The 18,302-nt window shown below is 44.7% G+C and overlaps 1 protein-coding gene and 1 pseudogene across 1 annotated transcript; one reads left to right on the top strand and one right to left on the bottom strand.

The window, feature by feature from the left end:
• Positions 1-8,598: 8,598 nt before the first annotated feature.
• LOC120700013 lies at positions 8,599-12,304 on the bottom strand (annotated as a pseudogene).
• A 2,021-nt stretch (positions 12,305-14,325) lies between these two features.
• Positions 14,326-17,851, top strand: LOC120700012 (disease resistance protein RGA4-like). Its single transcript, XM_039984164.1, has 2 exons — positions 14,326-15,351; positions 15,481-17,851. Exons 1-2 carry the CDS (start codon positions 14,492-14,494, stop codon positions 17,693-17,695), a joined length of 3,075 nt encoding a protein of 1,024 aa, XP_039840098.1. The 5' UTR covers positions 14,326-14,491; the 3' UTR covers positions 17,696-17,851.
• Positions 17,852-18,302: the final 451 nt, after the last annotated feature.

The raw sequence follows: 18,302 nt of genomic DNA, 5'->3' as shown, positions 1-18,302 counted from the left end.
TTGCAAACTTATCTTTTATAGTCTCACGTGGAGATAAAACTCTAAGAGAATATTATTCACGATCAATGTGAATAAACAACTCTATAAGAGTGATTAGATAAATTGTGCTTTCATGCATATTGAGCCATGCTCTATTGAACTTAAATGCTCATATCTAAGTTCAAAGGTTATGTGCTCATACATTTGCTTAATCTTGGTGTACTAAGTGCCCATCTTCTAAAGACTTCAATTATTGCAAAGTCACTCTTAATTGGTACATGCAAGGTAAACAAAGGTCCTCCGGAGGTATGCAAGGTTCTAAATTCATTCAATTGATATCTTTGTCAATTTCTTATTATTTTTAGAGCTACATCCGTGCATGATATGATCTAAACTTTCTAGTTATAACATCTAGTTGTGCACTTGATTTTCACATTATCATTTTGTGCACATACTTATGGAAAGCTTAGCTCATATCATGCTAGTTTCGTTATTTTGTGATCCACTGTAGTGAAATTTTCAATTGATATCTTCATTGATATCATACTTTTGGATCATAAGTCATGGAACTAACACCCTAGGCTACTAATTTTCTGTTGAGCTATATTGTTTTGCAAGACCTTTTAGGTGCAAGACTTTTTAGGTGATTTGATTCCAAATGGGGAGAAATATAGATCAAAGCAAGGTATTTTCTCAAGGAGGAGAAGTATATCCCAAAGAGGGAGAAATGCCTAAGTGAATCAAGTCAACTTATGAGGAAGGAGTAGCAAGATAGGGGAGGATCAAAGGGGGAATCATGGTTTTAGGGGGAGGTCAAGCCGTCATTGGATGGTGGTAAGCATCCAAGCAAGTGTAAGTGGTTCAATTTGATAATTTTTGTAAATTCTATGCTTGCCTTGATTGTGTTGTCATCAATCACCAAAAAGGGGGAGATTGTAACGAACATGGCACCATTTATGCCATTTTCGAGTGATTTTGATGATCGAATGACAACGCAATCAATGAGACTAATGATTTTGTTAAGTAAACATTTCTAGATCTCATGGATGAAGTAAAAAGGTCATGCAAAGCAAAACACGAAGAAAGAACTCAAAGAAACGCAAAATTGGACGAGTTCTACTGAAATCAGTAGCACCGGAAGAACCGATGCCTATAGCATCGGTGCATCCGATGGTTGTCGGAAGATCCGACGCCTTTGCATTGGTGCAAGACTGAGTGACTCTAGAGATCAAGTGAAGAAAGAAGTGAAGCACCGGTTGAACCGATGGTGTCAAGTCAAGCATCGGTGCATTCAACGTACTATGTTCCAGAGACGATATCAAGTGCCCAGGAGCCAAGTTTTCAGCACCGGTTTAACCAATATGGTGCATCGGAGCATAGCGTCGGTGCAATGACATCAGTAGAAGTGGGAGGTCCAACGGCTAGTCCTGGCGATGTGTGTGACCGGTTTAACCGACACCCTATGCATCAGTTGAACCGATGGTCCCTGGAGTCGCTGCAACTGTGTCAGAAAGCCAACGGCTACTTCAGTTGCTGTGAGTGACCAGAAGTTCCGATGCCTAATCAGAAAGCTGTTGGAGTCCCAAGACATCACACACACATCCAAAAACACCTCCAAGCCATCCAAGAGTATTAAGATCTAATCCTTAGTCCTTAGCACAAGCTTTGTGAGTGTTAGTGCTAGGTTAGCTCTTGAGTGAGTAATCAAGCAAGGTTTAGATCCTTGTGCTGTGGTTCTAGAGTGAACCAACATTGTATCTTGGTGTGCCGGCCATCCTTGGAGCTTTGGTGGCTCGCCGGCATGTCAACGACCCTTCGGCTTGGTGTGGAGTGGCGTCGACAACATTGTGCGGGGGACGGAGACCTCTCCTTCATGGGCAATCTCCCTTAGTGAAGATCGGGATCAAGGTGACCGTGATTGTGTTCACAGAAGAGACTTGATTGCCGGGAAGCGATACTCTTCGTGAGTGCTTCAACAACATGGACGTAGGGGCGCCTTTGTGGCAATCCGAACCACGGAATAAATCCTCGTGTCGAGAGTTCGCTTCCTCTCATCCCTCTCCTTAAGCTTCCGCATTTCATATTGTAAATTATGTGCCTTTACTTTCTTAGTGTAGTATCTTGCTAGAATTGGCTATAGGTTGCGAAACTCTTTTGGGATGAGGGTTTCACACTAAGGTGAACCATAGTTGCACATCTAGATAGTTTGTTTAGTTTTAAGTTTTGTGCAAACTAGTTGGAGCCATAGGTTAAGATTTTAAAAGTGCTTAATTCACCCCCTCTCCCTCTTAGGTTAGAGCACCCGATCGCTTTCAACTGTGCTTAGCATTTTGTACTGTCTGTAAATAATTGTTCATAACCAAGTAGCAATAGAGTTTTCCCCCAAGAAAAATAGATAACCTCCTTGCATGCTTGTCCATAGAATAATTGGATGTATGTTTTCTTCTCGACTACCTAAGTGATCCATACCTGTATTATTACCTCTCTCTGATCTGATCACCAAATGATAAAAAAGGACATCTGTTTAAGCAGTTTACATATAATTTATGTTTTCAGGATAAACTGACCGGATTTCTATAAATATGAAAGCAGTAAATTTTGCATCTTTGATAAGTTGTTTCAAATGAGACTGAATTGCCAATATCTGAAATGGAGGTGGGTCATCCAACATAATTATGATGAATAGCTATCCATGTGCAGTTGGGGGGGGGGGGGGGGAGGAGGCAACTTTGCTATGTGAAGACCGCTTAAAGAAAGTGGTACAAGTTTTGTTCATATCTAGGCTTAAGAAAAATCTGTATGAGCATCTCCAAGTGTTTGGTATAATTCACTCGGTAAAAATAGCATTTTGCCAACTCCCTAAAAGTTCTGCCAAGTGGAAAAAATGCCCATTTGCAATAGCTTGGCAATTTTGACTTGGCAAACACAAAAATCAGTTGGCTGTTGGTCCCGTGCGTTTTTCCCAGCCGCCGCCGTTTCTCTTCGCGCGTCCAAGAAGAGGCCGCGATCCCTCTCTCCATGACACCTCCGCTAGATCTCCGCGGTGTCACCAGATTTATATTAGCAACTTCATGCATTGTTATATATAATCAAGTGCATCTGTTAATTTTTTTGATTGAAGTAATCATTGCTGAAAGTACATGCGGCAGGCAATGATGAGCTGAAAGTGTTGTCGCTGTCTGATCAGCTCGGCGAGCAGCAGGGAACGAGCAGCAGGGTGTTCCCTGACCCATCTGCCGGCCAATCAAAGTGGAGCAGCAGGGTGTTTCCTTGCGCGCGCGGGAGAGCGCGCCGTGAATCGCGGCGACGCCAGAAAGATGCGATGCCAAGTTGCTCCGCCCGACCTGTCTGTCACCGCCACCCACAAACTCTCCCCCCATCCACCCTGTGTGTCTTCTTGGGATACTCCGCTCACCACAAAGAATACCGTTGTCTCGATCTCTCTTCCAATAGAGTGCTCATCTCCCGTCATGTCATCTTCGACGAGTCGGCTTTCCCTTTTGCTGAGCGTGGCTCCTCTCCCTCACCAGCGGATCTTGAGTTATTGGATGCTACTGACTCTATGCCAGCTCCCATTGGACTTGTGCATCGGCTTCTCCCTGCAGGACTTGGACACCTCCCTTCCGCACAGCCACGTGCGGCTGCACCTTCGATGCCGCTCGGCGCCACCCCGGCTGGTCCGGTAGTGCATCCTGCGCTCCCAGCCGAGGTCCCGTCCTCTTCATCGCCCTTGGACGCGCCTGCACTGCCACGTGCGGCCCCCTTCATCGCCGCACAGCCACGTGCAGCCCCGGCTTCTTTGTCGCCCTTGGACGCGCCTGCACAGCCACGTGCGGCTCCGGCTTCCCTGACGCGCGACCCTCCCTTGGGCTTTGGGCCGCTCGGCTCCCCAGTCGGCCCTGCGCCTGCCATCCCGACGCCGCCGCGGGCGCCCTTCGTCCCCGCCCAGCACGTGATCACCCAGGTGTACACGCGCCGGCCGCGGCAGCTGGCTTCTCCTGAGGAGCTGCAGCCGCCAGCTCCCCTTGAGGATCCACAACTTTCGGAGGGCGCTGTTGCGGTGCCTCCACTGTCCAATCAGCACGCTATGCGTACAAGGGCTAAGAGTGGCTTTCGGGTACCGGCACTGTACCATGCTGCGCCTCTCTCTGCCATCCCGAAGACCTACCGTAATGCTCTTGTCGATCCCAATTGGTGAGCCGCTATGGTGGAAAAACATGATGCCTTGCTAAAGAACCACACCTGAGACCTTGTACCTCGCCCCCCTGCGAGCCAACATCGTCACCAGAAAGTGGATTTTCATGCACAAGTTCAATGCTAACGGGACTCTGGAGCGCTACAAAGCACGCTGGGTACTTCGGGGCTTCACTCAGCGCCCTGGTGTGGACTTTGTAGAGACCTTCAATCCAGTGGTCAAGCCCGCCACCGTCCACATTGTTCTCTCTCTGGCACTCGCCCAGCACTGGCCTATTCATCAGTTGGATGTGAAGAATGCTTTCCTGCACAGCATCTTGTCAGAGATAGTGTGCTCCGCCCAGCCGTCTGGCTTCGAGGATCCCACCCATCCGGATTTTGTTGTCGCCTAAAAAAGTCCCTCTATGGGTTGAAGCAGTCTCCTCTTGCTTGGTACAGTCGGTTTGCCACCTTCCTTCTGTCATTGGGATTTGTTGAAGCCAAGAATGACACTTCGCTCTTCATCTACCAGCGGGGTCCCGACACTGCCTACTTATTGCTGTACGTTGATGATATTGTCCTCACAGCTTCTTCCCAGGCTTTCCTTCACCAGATCATTTCAGCCCTACAGCAGGAATTCTCCATGAAGGACTTAGGCGAACTGCATCACTTTCTTGGTATGCATGTTCAGCGTTACGGTGATGGTTTACTTCTCTCTCAGCGGCAATATGTGTTGGATATTCTGGATCGTGCTAGCATGGCTGATTGCAAGCCGTGTTCTACCTCTGTTGATACAAACCCCAAGGTGGCAGCGGCTGATGGTGCTCCTGTGGATGATGCTTCTGATTTCCGCAGCCTTGCTGGAGCTTTACAGTACTTGACCTTCACTCGGCCAGATATTGCCTATGCTGTTCAGCAGGTCTGCCCTCCACATGCATGATCTGCGAGCACCTCACCTGGCGGCTTTGAATCGTATTCTTCGCTATGTTCGTGGCACCCTTCATCTGGGCCTTCTGCTGCGACCGTCTTCCTTGACTGATCTTGTGGTGTACACTGATGTTGATTGGGCCGGTTGTCTGGATACGTGCAAGTCCACCTCGAGCTATGCTGTGTTTCTCGGCGACAACCTCATCTCCTGGTCCTCCAAGCATCAGAACAATGTCTCCAGATCCAGCGCCAAGGCTGAGTACCGCGCCGTGGCCAACGGTGTCGCTGAGGCTACGTGGTTGTGCCAGTTGCTGCAAGAGCTCCACGGCCCTCTTCACTGAGCTACGCTGGTGTATTGTGAAAACATCAGCGCCGTCTACATGTCCTCCAACCCGGTTCAGCATCAGCGAACCAAGCATGTCGAGATTGATCTACACTTCGTCCGGGAGCGGGTTTCCCTTGGTGATCTTCGTGTTCTTCATGTGCCAACATCTTCGCAGTATGCAGACATCTTCACCAAAGGACTCCCTTCTTCAGTATTCACGGAGTTCAGGACCAGTCTAAACTTGCGCGGTGGCTGACAATCAGACTGCGGGGGCATGTTAGCAAGGCTATTCATGGGCTAGCCCTTGGGCCATGGCGCCTAGCCTAGGCGGCTAGGGTTGCCTTTTGGGTTTATGGTAATTGATCGTGATTAGACAAGGATCTCCGTTGATTGGGTGTATTCTATAAACCCTAGATACCGATCCTTGCCTATATAATGTACCCTTATACTCTCATTAATCAATCACCAATTTCTCGAGCCATATTTGCTTTCACCGTTATTGCCATTTTTGTGTAGATCCATCCTAGGAAAGCATTTCCATGAGCAATGGTTGTTAAAATTATGTTTTGCTGATGCAAGCTGGAGAAGTGGAAAGAAATTACAGGATGCTAGAAGGTTAAAAAAAAACTAAAACCATACATCTATCACCATTACGATTTCATTCAGAAAAAAAAAACTAAAACCACCATTTTCTTCCCTCTTAATGAAAAACGTGCTAGGCACGGTCGCGAAAAAACGATTTCACCATTTTCATCCCCGTTACTGTATACACCTATCAATCATTCAGAAAAAAGAAGGAAACCCATGCTATCCACATTTTACAGGGTTGTTGGTGCAGTATGTATAACTACAAAAGGATTTGAGCATTGACCAACAGGAAGTAATGCTAGAATGAAGGAAGGAACATAACAGTATATTGCTTTATTCCATTATCAACAGCACAGGAAAGCACTCAAAAGAGGGTAGATATGCAATTAATTGCTACAGCTTCTCTCCCAATTCAGCATCTTCTCAATTCGCATTATAAATATGTATCACTGTCTCACTGCGTTTTTAGTGTCATGTAACAAGAAACAAAAAGCGGGATAAAGATGAAACAGAAGGTTCACAAAAGGCTAGCCTTGAGCGAATAAAGAAATCGGCACCTACTGATTCTTTTGCCCGACAAAATAATGATATTGTGTTCAAAAGATATTTTTCGGAAAGAATAATGGAAGTAAAAATATCACTAATCACAATGTCAACAGTTTTTCTCTGTAAAACAAAACAATGCCACTATGTTCCCACAATGGAGAGAACAAGACTAACGGCAAATGACTTAAATTGTGCGGAACGAAACAAAAGTGAGATTCCCAAGTCCATGGACGGGAGCCATGCTTAAATCCGTCACCATCAGTGTAAGTGGGAAGCATGAAGCAAGAATCAACCACCGAACGGGTGCATGTATCGGGATCTTTGCAGCGGTTAGCAAGATCCTCCGATTACTAGCGAGGGCACCGCAATTCAGATACGGCAACCAAGAGAAAAGAAATTCCCAGGCAAGATCCCCATGAAAATACAGTGCAAAGGCGGTGGGTTCCATGATTTTACCTGGAATCTCAAGAACCGGTGCTCCCCCGCCCGCGTCCTTTCGTATGTGGATTCGGCTCCCCCTATGGCGAGAATTCGGTGGTTTTGGGCTTGGATGAGAGCAATTGAGCAATACTACTAGGGAGGAGACACGGAGGCGAGGACGACGGCGATGAGGATTGAGGAAGCAGCGGAGAAAGAGAAAGGGACCTGCGTTCGAATTGCCTGCGTCCGATGGTGCTCGGCATTATTCCGCTACCAAAAATCTTATCGTCGCCTCCGAATCGGATCGCGCTCAGTTGCCTCCGAGAAGGCTGAATCCCTGATTGGCGGATAAACTCTGAGGAGGAAGGTTTTTGGTCGGCCTTGTATTGTACGGTGGATGATTTTGTGGCTTTGCTGACACTTTTGTTTTGTAATCCGGGAAAGAATTAGGATGAGATCACTATCACATATGTTCAGAATGACCATAGGTTAATGCCAGTTTTCGATAGATCGACGCTCTCTTTTCTGAAACCGCATGGAATTTTCTGCTCACTCTAGAGAAAAATTAAACGTTTCAAGGCTATCTGATCGCCTCGAAAGCCAAAAGCTCTGCTCTCTTCGACAAGCTACAAGCTCTGCTTTTGGAATGAAAAAAAATAAACATCTAGTCTTCCCCCCCCCCCCCCCCCCCCTTCTGTCATGAGCAAAGATATTTCGTGTCAGTGGAGTCATAAAACAAAGCCATTGGACTGAATAAACATTGGGGATTTATTAATACAGCCTGCTGATGCAACTTCTATGGAAAAGAAATGAATGCCCTTTTCTCTAGAGCTTTTAGGTGTGGACCAAAGATCTTGATCGGCAGCAGCTCAACTGAAATCGGAGGCCAGAATCCGCCCAAGTAGACATCGTGTGGTTTTTTTTCCAGGTTGACCTAGAAAGGTCTCAAGTGCCTGGAGGCATCATTCGCCGCGGGATATTCCGTTCAAAGAATGGACGGCGGCCCGCGGCGTCTGAATTAGTATTCTTGATACCATGGTGCTATTTAATCAGATAGGTTGCACGGTGTTTCACTGTAGCACCGAACCGATGCACGGATATACTTGCTGGTATAAATAATAACCTTTGTTACGTTCATGGGTATATGACATTTAGGAAAAATAGATTTTTTTCATTCTTAAACCACGTAGCTAATTCAAAACGATATATAGTTGATTACTTGATTTATGTGCCAAGCTATGATGTATATACTCGGAGTAGGAAGAGAGATTTTATTGACCTCAGGAACTGTGTGTCGGCGATCTCTTTCTGGCCGTACTTCCTCCACTGGTACCCGTCGCTGTGCGGTGAGGCTGTCACCGTTTGCCTGTTGGAGAGAGGTACACATGCGAGGACAAGTTAGATTAGTGTGCAATAATTTGTTAGAACAAAATATGGCCTCGTTTGGTAGGATTCCGGCTCTTCGGAGCAGTGAAGTCAAAAGAAACAAAAAAAAATCGACTCCACTAGCTTCTACTCTCTCCGTTCCAAATTATAGATTGTTTTGGCTTTATTAAATTCATAGATGATGTTACGCATTTAGATGTACATTATGTCTAGATGCATAATAATATCTATGAATCTAGAAAATCCAAGACGACTTATAATTTGGAACAGAGGGAGCAGTTTATTTCCAAGCATCGGTCTTCGCTACAGTGTGCAAAGTATCCCTAGAAGAAGCCGTTCTAGCCTTCTAGGACTAAAAGCCCTACCAAACGGGCCAGTACGCTTCCAAATGATGGAGCTAATTTGCGCACGCAGGGAGGCAGCAGACAACTCACTCTCTTGGGATGCTGTCTTGAGGCGAATACCCTACTGTTTTTCTTTTGTGGGTAGAATACCCCACTGTTGTTACGCTACTATGATCATCCGAATACCCCCACTGTTGTTACGCTACTATGATCATCCGAATACCCCACTGTTGTTACGCTACTCTGATCATCCTTACATTCAATAATCTGCTTTACACATTGTGCATTGACTCTCTGAAATCTAGCATGCACCCTGATGGCATCTCTGACTGCCAAATCGGCAGCCCTTCTGTGGGATTCCTCAGGACCAACACCACCAATTTTTGCAGATACCTCTTTCAGCTCTGACAAGTACTCGTTGCCGACAGGCATTGTGCTCTGTTGGTCAGAATTGCTGTTGGCATTGAAAGCAAGCTTCAGCTTGCGGAGATTAGGCATAGCACCCTCCTCGAATTCCAGCAAAGCGTCGCAGCACTTGAACCTGAAGTATTTTATAACTGGAAATCCGGTCTTCCCAATGACTATCCTCGCTGCAGGCTTGGTCTGGACATACAGGGTGAGAACAGAAAGAGAAGGCAATCCTCCGAGAATATCAACACCATCCCTGTCTATTCTTCTAACCCCAAAATTTAAGACACAGAGCTCGCGGAGTTGTCCGAACCACTTGGGGGTGTAGAAGAATATGCAAATTTGAGGCGAAACCTCAAGAGTCCGAAGAAGAGCTTGGGCAGAGGACAAAGTGCTGAAGCCACCAGAAATGATCATGCCCGTAGCACCAACAGATTTTGCATAACTGGGAGCTCTTGATGCCAGAGTCAGAGTCTTGAGGTTACTGAGTCTCCCTAGAATCAATTTCAACGCGAATTGCATTTTGCTATTCAGATTTTCTGTCTGTACTGTAGAACATGTGAGCTGAAGATCTTCAAGATTTGTCAGCATGCTAAGGCTCTGTACATTCTCTATCGAATTACTACAGATATCAAAACATCCAAGTGTGCGAAGCGATGTCATGTGGCCAATCCCATTGGGCAGGTTTGTCTCAGCAGGAAGACTAAGATGCAGCAAGCCTGGCAAGTGAACAATATCTGATGGAACTGAACTAACTCTTGCATCTATTGTAAGTGTTTCCAGAGATTTCAGACCTCGCATCTGGGTACGTAGTTCCAAGGTGACATTAGATGTAACCTTCAAATACCTCAGTCGAAAAAGTTCTGAAATTGTAGTGATGTCAAAACTTATGCTATCCTTATCACCCCAAAAATGGAGAATCAAAACTTGAAGAAGGCGAAACTGCACAACGGAAGGCAAACACTTGAAGACACCCCAAAAGACAAGTGTTCGAACATGTGACAATCTCATATTTGGCGGTGTTATTGCATCTTCTGCATTACCAAATTGGAGAGACAGTCGACGAACCTTGTCAGCGAGTGTGGTTGTTGCTTGAGAATGATGTATCGCGGTCACAAAATTCTCTTCTATTGACTTGCATCTAATAACAAGATTTAGTGCCATGTGATGAATCGTGCAGGACAAAACCTCACCATTTTTATTTACATCTACAGGCAGGATCAGTTTTCCATTGATAAGCCTATCGAAAAATGACCTTGCAATTTCCTTCTTGTCTTGCCCTTCTGTTGCTTGGATAAAACCTTCAGCTAGCCACTGGTTAACTAAATCATCCTTCCAAATTACAATGTCCTCTTCATACAAACCAGTGTATAAGATGCATGCTTTCAAATGCTGGGGAAGATTGTTGTAACTAAGGTCGAAGATTTGTTTCATCCCTTCCCAGGTAGGATTCGTCAACAAACTGTAACCTATGGCTTTATTGACATAATCCCATCGATCTTGCTTGCCTGGCTGACTTGATAAAATACTGGCAACAGTCACAATAGCCAGTGGTTAACCACCACATTTCCTAATAATATCATGGGAAATTTCCCTGAGTTCTGGAGGACATTCATCTTGAGGGCCAAAAACTGAACTAAAAAACAATTTTCTTGAGTTATCTTCACCAAGCGGTTGCATCTTATAAACATACTTGGGGTCATGGTCACAAGATTGCAGAGCTAGATCCTCAAATTCTGTTGTTGTTAGTATTCTGCTGCAACAATTGCTATCTGGTAGAGCGTGTTTAACAATGTCCCATGTTGATGTAGTCCATAAATCCTCAACTATAATCAAGTACCTGAAAATATTTTTGTTACAGTGAAAAAGTTGTGGCAAGATCAGTGGTAAATATTAATTAATAACTCTGAATAATTCGAGTTTCTCTCTCTAGGTAAACTTTGCATTTTGTTATTGGAGACAATGAATGAAATGCATACCGGGCCCCACTGGAACATGGAGCTGGATTATGAGTACAGTTTATCACAATGCAAATAAGTATTTAAGTAATGCTAGATGTAGTAAAGATAACACCTCTTATCTTGGAGATGTGTCCTGATGGTGGAAATTAAGCCATGTACTGTCCAATTGTCAGGTGGCTGGTGTGGACGAACTTGGGAGAGCATGCTGATGAAAATCCTCCTCATATCAGGCTTCTGGGAAGTCCGCACAAATGCCCGGCATTCGAACTGCTGCCCAAGCTCGCGGTAAAGTTCCATGGCAAGTGTCGTCTTCCCAATTCCTCCAAACCCAACAATAGACACAACCTGAAGCTTCTGGTGCCCTTGATTATGGGTCATCATCAGCAACTCTTCGAGCTCTTCCATAGCAGCATCGATAGCAACATAAGCCTTATCTTCCCCACAAGGTGTGCCATTCCAAGAGGTGGGATATGCACCATCAGTACAGCTAAAGGAAGCAGAGCCAGCAATGGCGTCAAGGTTATACAACCTGTGGCGCTCAAGTGCCTCTTGTGCGCGCTCGCTGAATTCTCTGATCTTGTTGGCCATCCACAGGCGCTGCCTCAGCTTTTCCCGGATCCAAGGGAGAGTTCTCCTGCTCTTGCGCCGCCGAGTAATCTCCCGGCCACGAATGGATCTAGCACAGTTCATGGCAGCGGCGTGCTCATACTGGTCGAGGAAGTCCTCCATGTCGTATGACAGCTCGCGCGCCTCCTTCCTCCAGCACCTGACCATCATAGCATGGTCGTCCTCCTGCAGGTTTGAGGAAATACCTATGATTTTCTCGAGATCAAGCTTGATGAGGGGTATCTCATCCACCACGCCCTTGGGCAGGGCGCAGCCGTGACGCAGTAGCCTGTCGAGCTTCCCTGGAAGCTTCAAAATGGTGCCGCCCAAAGGACTGGTAGGAGCCTCCATGCTTGAGATCTCTCCGAGGCCTAAGAGCATGCATGTTGCAGATTGCTTAGCCATGTTTGGTGCTTCAATTTACAGGCAAATAAAGATGCTGAAACAGAAATCGATCAAGTAGTACGAAAACAAACCTAGAAGGTGAAGGAATCAGCTCAGATCAAGGTAGCATGAACGACATCTGAGCAACAGAATTGAAGCGGAAGGAAGGACTTGGAAGAGACCTTTACCGTTTTCCTTCATTTTTGTTTTCTAATAGGTCATTCGTCGAATCGTCTGCATCAAATAGGGACCGCACAGGCATGATTGATTGTTTGCTTTATGTGACCTGACACCTTTAATTATAATTAAAGGTGGTAAGTGCTTCCTCCATTCTCTTTTCTCTTTTGATGGTTCCATTTCATCTTGGTACAGTGACTAAGAAGAATCTTACTCCGTTCCAAATTGTAAGTTTTTTTTTGGCAAAACTAGATATATAGTTTTTGCTACGCACCTAGATAGCACACTGTATGCATGAAAAAAATTATATATTTATATTTGCTAGAAGGACCTACAATTTGGAACGCTTGAGTACTTATCATCTCATTAATTACGACTCCTCGATTTTATTGTTATACTATACATACATCTTTTTTATAGAGAAGTTATTATGCACGGGAATCGAACAAACATCCATAATATTTCTAAGATGTCAATTTTAATAGAACCATTAAAAGAGAATAATTTAATTTTAGAAATAGAACTATTAAAAAAGAATCGAGGGAACAGTATTTGCCAACCGGGATATGTGCATGCTCATGAATAAAGCATACGATTCTCTGTCCATTTAATAGGGACCGCACAGGCAAGATTGATTCCGTTTGCTTTATGTCACCGTGCAGCTCTAATTAAAGTAATAAAATTAAAGGTGATAAGTAGTGTTTGCCAACCGGGACACATGCATGCTCATCAATAAAGCATATGATTCTCTGTCCACTAAACTACCCCGATCCCTCCATCATCAAATGTAAGGTATTTCGCTTTGTTCTAAGTTAAATTAGTCTAAATTTGATCATATTTATAAAGAAGAATATTAACATCTAACACATCAAATAAGTAAAAATTATAAAAATATATTTTATAATGGACCTAATTATTTTCATTTGATATTCAAAATATTATTATTATTTTCTATATATTTGATCAAACTTAGAAGGATTTGACTTAGAACAAACTAAAATAATTTATATTTCAGGACGGAGGGACTAGGATGCAGGTTACCAGATATTCCTTGCCTATTTCTTGGGTGTCCAAATCTCCTCTACCCACGATTGAGTGCATCCACACAAAAAAGTGTTCTATATACGAGTAAAATACATAGGCGGTCCTTAAACTTGTCTCGAGATGTCATCTAGTCTAAACTCTTAAAATACATTTTTGGATCTCTAAACTTGTCTAGAGGTGTCATTCGGGTCCCTAAACTCTCAAGGTGCATCTTCAGATTCCCAAATTTGTCTCAATGTGTCATTTCGGTCATTAAACTCTCGAGGTGAATTTTCATATCCCTAAAAATTGCCATTAATTAATTGTATTCAAAATGATCTACTTATTAAATTATTTTTTTAGCCGATTCATTTAGAAATCTTACCCCATTTTAATTCTGAATTAGCTGCTTATTAATCATACATCATGAGTTAATCTAAATCATATTATAGTTTTCTCGTTTAACATGAAGATATCAATGCTAAACCTAAATATTTCCTACTAACTATTTATATTTTGCATGCGCTTTGTATAAATTTTTTAAGATAATTTGTTCCCATTCTTAATAAAAATCAAAATAGCAATTTTATTAAACTTAAAGTAGGAAAGAATTTTTCATTAACTTGAAGTAGCAAAACAACATTTGTATTAAATTAAAATAGTATCTTGAGAGTTTAGGGATCTGCATGGCACCGCGGGACAAGTTTATGGACCTAAAAATATATATTTGAGAGATTAGAGACCTGTGTGACACCTTGCAACAAGTTTAGAGATATGAAAATATATTTTAAGAGTTTAGAATGCTAGATAACATAGGACCGCTGGTTACTGGCATGTAGCGTCTCCTATCACACCAGCTCATTTTTTTAAAAAAAAATTTAACGAGATAGAGATGCCTACTCTGCCCATGATTGGGTGCCTCCCATGGTTTTAAATAGCGGGCTAAGGAGTTTAGCGGCTAGACTCAAAAAACAGCTAATAGCGGGCTAAATGAAGCTATAGCGGGCTATAGCGGCTAAATTACACATGAGTTCAAATAGCGGTACCATGCCTCAAATAGCTATAGCAGGCTATAGCGGGAGATTTAAAACCTTGGTGCCTCCACTCGAAGTGCTCAGCAGGGAAGCTTGAAGCTGGAGCTGCGCTTTTCTTCCTTGCTATGCCCTCTCGCTAATCCGTGAGATTTGTAGGCGTCTCCAAGTGTGGATCAACGCCTTTCACATACCCATACATATCCAGCATCCATGGAGTCCGCGGCAGTGGGAGCTTTCTTGAAGAGCGTGATGGGAAGGCTCTTCCTGCTGCTGGAGAAGGAGTACAGCAAGAACACGAGCCTCGCCCAAGAAGCTGCGTCCATCCAGCACGACCTCCGCATGATCGCCGCCGCCATGGATGACCAGCTCGGCGCCCTGGGGAGGCACGAGCGCAACGCCGTCGCGAGGCTGTACAGCGCCGAGATTCTTGACCTGGCGCACGACATCGAGGACTGCGTTGACCGCTTCACGCATCGCCTCAGGTGCAAGCACCACGGCGGCGGCGGCGGCGGCACCGCCGGGGCGGCGTCTTCCTTGGCGCATCGGGTGGCTCACGGGCTGAAGAAAATTCAGAGCCGTTCAAGCTACGCCGACGAGATCCACAAGCTCAAGAGGCGCCTGACGGAGGCGCGGCAACGGGTCATCGACGCTGCTCCTGTTGGCCGACCCGGTGGATCGCCGCCGTCCGTGATGCTCGGCGCCTCCAAGCCGTGCTGCCGCGCCGTCACGAGCAGCCCGGTGGGCATGGAGAAGCCCGTGGAGGAGGTGCTGTCGCTGCTGCGCGAGGTGGACGGTGAACCGCGGCAGCTGAGGGTGATCTCCATCGTTGGGTTCGGCGGCTCGGGGAAGACCACCCTTGCAAGGGCGGTCTACGACAGCCCTCATGCCAAGGAAACCTTCCACTGTCGTGCTTGGGTTTCCGCCGCCGGCACCTCGCCGGAGATTAGCCAGCGGATTAAGACCATCCTGCGTGATATACTCCAGCAAGTTCTTCCCAAGGACAGCATGGATTTGGATGCTGACAACAACAATCTTGAGGCCGATCTCAAGGAGTACCTCACCGACAAGAGGTTTGTTTATGTTGGAGCTCCGTTTATGTTTCCGTTTGTATCAGTTATTTGCCACTTCAACTCCCTAATAATTTTATTATTGTTTTTATCACTCAACTTTGATTCTCAGTTCTCTATTTTTGTTGTTAGGTATTTGATTGTCATTGATGGCGTCCAAATGGATGAGTGGAGAGCCGTAAACTCAGCCTTTGTAGATAGCAGTACAGGCAGCAGAATGATACTGACGACAACTATTCAGTCGGTTGCTAATGTGTGCAGTCATGGCAATGGTTATGTCTACCAAATGGACAACCTTGGTGAAGAAGACTCAAAGAAGGTAGCCTTTCCGGGAATCAGGTCGCCTGAGTTGGAGCACGGTTCAGCGGCGCTGCTGGGAAAATGTGATGGCCTTCCACTTGCTCTGGTCAGTGTTTCCGACTATCTGAAGAGTTCAGTTGAACCCACAGGGGAGCTTTGTGCAAAACTATGCCGCAACCTTGGTTCTCATCTGAAGGAAAACCATGGCCATGACAGCTTTTCAGACCTAAGGAAGGTTCTTCTTGACAACTATGACAGTTTAGCTGGGTACGCTCTGAGTTGCTTCCTGTATCTTGGCATATTCCCAAGGAATCGTCCCCTCAAGAGGAAAACTGTAACAAGGCGGTGGTTAGCCGAAGGGTATGCTCGAAGTGAATCTCTTCGTGATGAGCAGGACATTGCAGATGAGAACTTCAATAAGCTTGTTGATTGGAATATCATTCGGCCTATCGACACAAGAAACAATTCACAAGTGAAGACTTGCAGAACTCATGGGATCATGCATGAGTTTGTACTCCATAAGTCCTTGTCGCATAGGTTCATCATGATGCTGTCTCCTGATCACAATGCAAGGCACCTATCTGTCCAAGATGGCAAACTGATAGAGTGCATGGCATCTGATGAAGAGTTGTCACGTGTTCGATCTCTGACAGTCTTTGGGGATGCAGGTGGAGCCATTTCTTTTGTTCGCAAGTGTAAACTGATACGAGTCTTGGATCTGGAAGAATGCAGTGATTTGAAAGACCATGATCTCAAGCACATCTGCAAATTATGGCATCTGAAATACCTGAGCTTAGGAGGCACTATCCATAAGCTTCCGAGGTGCATTGATGGGCTGCACTGTTTAGAGACACTGGATTTAAGGAGAACAAAGATAAAATCACTGCCCGTCGAGGCCATTCAACTGCCACACTTAACTCACCTGTTTGGAAATAAACTTATGCTTGATAAGGATGACTTGAAGAATGTGAACAAGATGAGTAAACTAGAAAAGTTTTTATCTGGAAAAAAGAGTAACTTGCAGACTTTAGCAGGATTTGTCGCTGATGATAGCAAAGGTTTGATTTGTTCAAAAAAGGAAGATAGCAAAGGTTTTCTGCAGCTTACTATGGATATGTATAAACTGAGGAAGCTTAAGATATGGTGCAAGCGTGTTGCCAACAGAGATATGAGTGACCTTTCAAAAGCCATTCAGAAATTGACAAAGGTCCCAATCGACAGACGCAATGATTGTTCTCTATCACTTGATTTCGAAGAAACCGACGAAGCTTTTCCGAGTCAACTTAATTTGGAACCATGCTCTGAGGGTTCCAAATATGATCTAAGGTCACTAAAGCTGCAAGGCAAGTTGCTTATGCTGCCTCCATTTGTTACGCTGCTGTCAGGTCTCACTGATCTGTGCATCTCATCAGCTACCCTGACACAGGGTCTTCTATCAGCGCTGGCAAATTTGGGCAAATTGCTCTACCTGAAACTGATTGCAGACCTGCTTGAGGGTTTTGAAATAAAACATGGGGCATTCCCAAGTCTGCGACGCCTCAGCTTTCAGGTGCAGAGCCTCGCTTTAGCTTCGCCAACCATTGAACAAGGAGCTCTGCCAAACCTCGTCTCACTTCAGCTTCTCTGTCGAGATTTGGTGGTTCATCTTCAAGGCATGGATATCAGGCACTTCAAACATCTCAAGGAAGTCACAATTGATGCTGAGGTGACTGCACAAGAAAGACAACATTGGGAACATGCAGCAAAGAAACACCCAAATAGGCCAAGAGTAATGTTGGTCAAAACAGCCAATCGGGCTGAAAGCGAGGAACTGGGACTGGGACCGTGTGCCATGAGGGAGAAGCGAAAAAGATGTCCAGCTGAACCAAGTTTGGATGACACACTAGATTCTAGTCTTAAGAAGATGAGACTTTCAGAGTCATCTTCTTGGTCTCAGGCAATTGTCCATCCGGTGATGGGAGCAGACACAATGGCATCATCCAGTACTGCTATTCCTCTTCATGCTGATGAATCTAGTGGTTGGATGCAGCAGCACAGCTGTTCTTAATTTCAAATCCCATGCTCTTTTCATTTCTCAACTGTGTTTGTAATCATAGATTTGTGTATCTCTCTTATTTATTTCCTACAGAGACATCCGACGTTAATGTAGTCGATGGAGTTGTTTTTATGGAAAGATTGTAAGATTGGGTGTGGAGAGTGGCAATTTCTTCTGTGCATATCACAGAATGTGTTTTACCATCTGACTGCTGTTGCTGGAGTTGATGCATGGTTTTATTGTTCTATACTTGGGTGTAGTAGACTGTCATGCTGAAGGTAACTAATCAGGTTCAACTTGTATTCTCTAATCAAACATAACTGATGAGGAGCAGCTGTGAACTGTCTGGTACAGGTGAGGGGGGCTTTTATCTACAGTTCTACACCAAATACATTTAAAGCAATCCAAGGACTATATTCGGATTGCGTGCTTTATTTTCATTAAAATTAGAATATGAACAAGTTAGCAATATAGATTTTAGTGATTCTTTTTGCAAATAATAAGGAAGTCTCCATCAAGGCGAATTTGGGTGCATATATTTTTATCTTTTGGATATATTAATATACAGCCACCTAGTTACTCATAGGTTGGCTTTTACAAACAAGAAGAATAGGTAGTT

The sequence above is a fragment of the Panicum virgatum genome, chromosome 3K (assembly GCF_016808335.1).
Source record: "Panicum virgatum strain AP13 chromosome 3K, P.virgatum_v5, whole genome shotgun sequence".
In the NCBI taxonomy this organism is placed as follows: Eukaryota; Viridiplantae; Streptophyta; class Magnoliopsida; order Poales; family Poaceae; genus Panicum; species Panicum virgatum.
Note: the sequence above shows the minus strand (reverse complement) of the source record. Positions and strands in the feature narration are given on the sequence as shown.